At 49.0% G+C, this 6,050-nt stretch overlaps 1 protein-coding gene across 1 annotated transcript in view; it reads left to right on the top strand.

Annotated features, from left to right (window-relative positions):
* SLC3A2 (solute carrier family 3 member 2) overlaps positions 1-6,050 on the top strand; it is a 22,329-nt gene that overhangs the window by 9,878 nt on the left and 6,401 nt on the right. Inside the window, exon 2 of the mRNA XM_008053590.2 lies at positions 5,928-6,030. Within this exon, the coding sequence (XP_008051781.2) occupies positions 5,928-6,030 (103 nt within the window). The remainder of the gene's footprint in view (positions 1-5,927; positions 6,031-6,050) is intronic.

The following is a 6,050-nucleotide window of genomic DNA, read 5'->3' as shown; positions in this document are numbered from 1 at the left end:
TGGCGATCCTTCCGCCTCAGCCTTCCGAGTAGCTGGAACTACAGGTGCACGCTACCACGCTTGGCTAACTTTTTTGGGATTTATTGTAGAGATGAGGTCTCGCCAAGTTGCCCAGGAGGGTCTCGAACCCGCAGGCTCAGGCAATCTACTCACCTCAGTCTCCCGAAGGCGCAGGATTACAGGCTGAGCCACCGAGCCCGGTGAAATAAACATTTCCAATGAGCATTTCCTTTGAGCATCTTGTCCCCCCCTTACATTCCTTACCCTGTACTGAGACAACCCTGACAGTTTTGGGAGCATTTTGTGTTTGGGATAGAGGGTCTAGAAGGGGCATAGTACCATTGGAGCTGCCATGCTGGAGGTGCGCGCTGGTAACCAGAGATCTGAGTAACACAAAGAGATGAAGAAAGAAAATATTTATTTAAGAAAAGATCAGCGAGACCTCATCTCTACAATAAATCAAAAAATCAGCCGGGCGTGGTAGCGCGCGCCTGTAATTCCAGCTACTTGGAAGGCTGAGGCAGAAGGATTGCCGGAGAGTGAGACTCCAACTCAAAAAAAAAAAAAAAAAATCAAGCCGGGCTCGGTGGCTCAGCCTGTAATCCCGCTCCTTTGGGAGGCTGAGGTGAGTGGATTGCCTGAGCCCACGGGTTTGAGACCCGCCTGGGCAGGCGAGACCTCATCTCTATAATAAAATCAAAAAATTAGCCGGGCATGGTAGCGCGCGCCTGTAATTCCGGCTACTCAGAAGGCTGAGGCGGAAGGATTGCCGGAGCCCAGCAGGTCGAGGCTGCGGTGACCGGGAACGGCCACTGCACTCCAGTCTGGGCGACAGAGTGAGACTCCAACTCAAAAAAAAGAAAAGAAAAGAAAAGATCACTTCCCACAGATAGGAAGAGGGCCGGCACTCTAAGGTGAGTGTGGTCCTGTAGCCCCCAAGTTCCCGACTTAAATCCTCTACCCTGGGGGTGTTGCCATCAGGTAGATGTGACTTCTGTGACTTCCTTGCTGACCACTTGCCTATAATTTGCAGACCCTGGGGAAGGGGTGGGGGGGTCTGGTTCTTGCTTCCCGGGTGCCTTTCCAGACACCAGTAGCAAGGTCTTATCATGTTTATGGGTCTGTTTTAAGATTACAATGGCCAGATACTGGTCATGTTTGAGGAATTTGGGTTTCTGAAAAAAAAGTCAGCAAAGTTAATCTTTACCTAAAGAATGCATTCCTCCAGGGCATAGTTTCTACTTTCTCATCATTGTGTTAGGGTTTAGGAACAAGATAAAATGGCTTGCCCTCTCTGTTCATCTTCTCATTTTGGATTTTGGATTTTCAGATTAGGGGTACTCAATCTGTATATGTAAACAAATGGATAAACAAATAGGGAAGAAAAGACAAATTTCCCATACAGAAAAATCCCAAATATTTTATGTAGATAATCCCTCCTCTACAGAGTTGTTGGGGTTTTTTGTTTGTTTTTTGAGTTGGAGTCTCACTCTGACACTATGGCACGCTCATGGCCACCACAGCCTCGACCTACTGGGCTCAGGTGATCCTTCCACCTCAACCTTCCAAGTAGCTGGAACTACAGGTGTGTGCTACCACGTCCGGCCAATTTTTTTCTTTATTGTAGAGACTAGGTCTCATCAAGTTGTCCAGGCTAGTTTTGAACCCCTGGGCTCAGGCAGTCCTCTCGCCTCGACTTCCCAAAGTGCTGGGATTACAGGCGTGAGCCACTGCACCCAGCTGGGGATACAGAGTTTAATTATACCTTTTTTTTTTTTTTTTTTTTTTTGAGTTGAGTGTCACCCAGGCTGGAGTGCAGTGGCATCATCATGGCTCAGTGCAGCTTTGACCTCCTGGGTTTAGGTAATCCTCCTGAGTAGCTGGGACTACAGGCCTGGCCATTTATCTAACTTACTTGAGTACTGGATACTTTTTCAGATGGTGCATTTATTTCTCTTCTCTAACTTTGGTTGTATTTCTTTCACTCTTTTTGGCTTTTATCCCCCCCCTTACATTCCTTACTCTGTACTGAGATAACCCTGACAGTTCTCTTCTCTAGCAGCCAGTTTCCCTCCTGTAAGATTCATAGTATAATACAAGGCAGTATTATTCCAATATCAGTTCTTCAAATGGCAGCTGCCAAGCAAGTTCCCTTGGTTGGGGTCAACTTCTTTCTCTACTTTGATTTGAGCTGTACTTTGACTAGCAAATGCTTGATTCCTTGACTTCAGCCGTCATCCATTTTTCAAATGGCTAAAATCCTCAAGACTTCAGCTGATGGGTATTTTAGAGGCAGAGCTTGGATGGATGCTTTGTTCCTGTGTCTTTGGAATAGAGCCTTGAGCTTTGGCAGAGTTGCAGAAGCTGTTGGATAGAGATAGTTTCCTGAAGAGTTTCTAGTCTTCCTCCCGTCTGTCTCCCTCTCATCTTCTCTTTGCCTTTGGAAATCCTTTTTACATGTTGGGGAAAAAGTAAATTCCCTGTCTTTTGGATAAGATCAAGTAATCCTTCTTATATGTTGGGAAACATGTGACATGGATTTTTGCAGCAGAGGGTTAGAAAAGAACTTTCTTTGTTCACTTGGCCCTCTGCATTTCAGGTCCCCACCCCCAACTGCCTGCCTGAGTGTGAAGTACTCAAGACTCATGGCGTCACGTGGTGTATTGGCCCCTGGAGAACTGCTGAACTGCTTTTTTCAAACCCTTTGCTTTGTCCCAGCCATGTCTGTCTGTCTCTGCCTGCTCCTCCCCTCTCCTCCCCGCCATTCCTTTTAGAGATAGGATCCGTCTCTGTCATCCAGGCTGAAGTGCAGTGGCATCAGGTGCGTGCCATCATGCCCAGCCAATTTGTTGTTTTGTTTGTTTTTTGTAGAGCCAGAGTCTCCCAGTGTTGCTAGGCTAGTCTCAAACTTCTTGGCTCCAGCAGTCCTCTGCCTTCAGCCTCCAAAAATCTGGGATTACAAGTGAGCCACTGTGCCTGGCCCCAGCTTCTCTTAAAGGCTAAATTCTTCTTTAAATATTATATGTGTTGCATTCCTATTACGAATATTGTTTTATTTTATTTTATTTTTGAGTTGGGGGTCTCACTCTGTTGCCCAGGCTGGAGTGCAGTGGCATGCTCACAGCCACCACAGCCTTGACCTGCTAGGCTCAGGCAATCCTTCCTTTTCAGCCTACCAAGTAGCTGGAATTGCAGGCACACGCCACCATGCCCGGCTAATTTTTTTTATTTATTGTAGGCTGGTCTCAAACCCATGGGCTCAGACAGTCCTCTCACCTTGGCCTCCCAAAGTACTGGGATTATAGGCATGAGCCACAGTGCCTGGCCTAATTTTCTTTTAATTGTAGAAGTGCAATCTGGCCAAATTGACCAGGCTGTTCTCGAACCCCTGGGCTCAAGCAGTCCTCCTGCTTCAGCCTCCCAAAGTGCTGGGATTACAGGTGTGACCCACCTAACCCTACCAAGACGTTAGCTTCTTTACACATGTGGGAAGAATTAGCTTCAGCCACCAGGAGCCATGGGTGCTGTGAGTGTGATAGTATGTTTCTTTTTTTTGAGTTGGAGTCTTACTGTGTCATCCAGGCTGGAGTGCAGTGATATGCTCCTGGCCACTGTAGCCTCAACCTGCTGGGCTCAAGCGATCCTTCCACCTCAGTCTTCCAAGTAGCCAGAACTACAGGCGCGTATTACCATGCCTGGCTAATTTTTTGATTTATTGTAGAAGTGAGGTCTCACCATGTAGCCCAGGCTGGTCTCGAACAATCCTTTCGCCTCGGCCTTCCAAAGTGCTGGGATTATAGGCTTGAGCCACCACGCCTGGCCAATAGTATGTTTCTAGAGGGTGTTATGTTGAACTATCTCAAGGAGAGCTTCTGACTTCACAGTACTCAACTCTGAGCTTTCATGCTGGGGATAAAGTCTGTTCAGAACGCCTGGTTGGCACGTTTTATCTGCCATACCCAGGGCACCTTGGACCTCTTATCATCTTTGCGTACTGGTATGAACCCTAACCTCTACCCACTTGCCTGTCTCCCCATAGGAGTTGATGCTAGCTTTCCTCAGGCAGGATGGGGATGGATGCTTTAGAATGCAGAAGGGGAATGACAGATGATGCGTCTTTTCACACCCCTTTCTCTCTGTTCTGATCCTGGCTTCTGCTTCCAAATACACAGCAACCCTGGCTTTCAGCCTAGGTGGAGAGGGAAAAAGAACTGACTTCCTTCAGTTCCTCTCTGAAAATAACCCAGCTGGCACTGCTCAGGAACAAGAAGTTCCTGAGAGTGTTGGCACCTCACAGTGTTGATGTCCAGTAGTCCCTGCTGTAAACTTTGTCTCTGCCTGATTATCCTCTACAAGGACCTCTGTGGAGGGAGTTTGGGAGGTCTTTAAAACGTTTGCAATACCAAGCCTAAGCATAGTGAAGTGATGGGGATGTAGGAGAACCATAGCGCCCTAGGGGAGTTTGGGATAATCTGTGGGAGGTCCTGCAAGGTGGGTTAGAGTCTGGCTATTGTAAGAGGACCCAATTCCAGCAGCTCGTCGACCAAAAGCCAGAAAGCCAGACGAGAGTTGATGGAAGAAAACAGGTTTTATTCAAGAGCTGACAGTCCTGATGAGATGGTGGACTTAATTCACAAAGATCATCTCAGACCCTTAGTTTTACTGTAGGGCTTTTAAAGGGAAATTTTGTGTGAGAACTATGCAGAAGTGGTATAGAGTGTAGGGTCTACGTGTCCCTCTTCCTGTGGGCTATCTCAGTAATTACCTGTCTGGAGGTCCAGCTGCTGGCATCTTGACTGCTGCTGCCCTGTGGTGGATCAAACATCCTTGGCTCCCCTGAGGGCTCCATGCTGGGTTTGTTTTAGGATTAGCCTCTGGCATTTCTCAAGCAGGAGCATAGATAAGCAAGAAGGTTGCTTAGTTGTTAGAGGGTGATTAGGGAGAAAGAATGAAGGAGGGAGGAGTGAGGAGGAGAGAGGAAGGAAAAAAGAGAAAAAATAAGGGAAACATTTCTTTTTTCTTTTTTTTTTTGGAAAGCAGAATTTATTAAGAAAACAGAAAACTCCCACAGTTGGAGGGGACCCAAAAGGGTTGCCCTTAAAACACATTTCTAAATCCCACTTTCTGGTTACACCATGGCTTCTTCTAGTCTGTTCTAGGAAAAAGGTGGATGCCTATGAGGCCCGGCTCTGGAGTGTTTGCTGCAAGCCCCACCAGTCTTTTCTGGATGTCTGATTCCTAGCTGCTGCACATTCTGGAGCTAGTAGCTGGGGGTAGGGTAAGAAGAAGGGTGTCAATCTCGACTCTCTTGTCCAAATAGACTCATTTTAAAGCTCAATAAATAGTTGCTGCATGAAATAAACTGAAGATGAGTCTTGAAAGACGAATGGGAGTAAGCCCTGCGGGGAAAGCGCCGAGTTCCAGAGGCATAAGTTGGAGCTGGCTGGCTCTGAGAGTGCAAGTGCCAGGGGCTAATGGGGGAAGGTTGAAGTGATGGGGATGGTGTAGTAGAGTGGACGCAGAGGGACCTCGGGATCCGGGGCGGGACAAACCACAGACTTCGTCCACCTAAAAGTGGTCGGTGCTAAGCCTTCCTAGCGTCAGGCTCGAAAGAACCTCAGGGGTTGTAGACTGGTTCGAGATGAGAAACTGGACCGCTCAGGGATCGGAGGCGTGCTGCCGAGCTGACGCCCTCGCGGCGCCCACCTAAGGCGACCTGGCCTGAGCCCTGCCGACGTCCACTTTAAGGGGCGGGCCGGGGCGGGGCTCCTTGGCAACTTCCTCGCGGACGCGCCCGCCCGCGAGCAGATGCAGTAGCGGAAGCTGCGCAGAGTTCCGCAGGCAGGAGGCTGTTCTGGGCTGGGCGATCTGGGACGGGGTCGTGCCGCCACCTGACCGCAGGCCGCGTCGTGTTGCCGGTTCCGCAGGCACCATGAGCCAGGACACCGAGGTGGATATGAAGGAGGTGGAGCTGAATGAGCTGGAACCCGAGAAGCAGCCGATGAACGCGGCGTCGGGGGCGGCCATGGCGGGCGGCGCCGAGAAAAACG

This window comes from Carlito syrichta, unplaced genomic scaffold (assembly GCF_000164805.1).
Source record: "Carlito syrichta isolate Samal-C Ts95f unplaced genomic scaffold, Tarsius_syrichta-2.0.1 Scaffold288315, whole genome shotgun sequence".
Classification (NCBI taxonomy): domain Eukaryota; kingdom Metazoa; phylum Chordata; class Mammalia; order Primates; family Tarsiidae; genus Carlito; species Carlito syrichta.
Note: the sequence above shows the minus strand (reverse complement) of the source record. Positions and strands in the feature narration are given on the sequence as shown.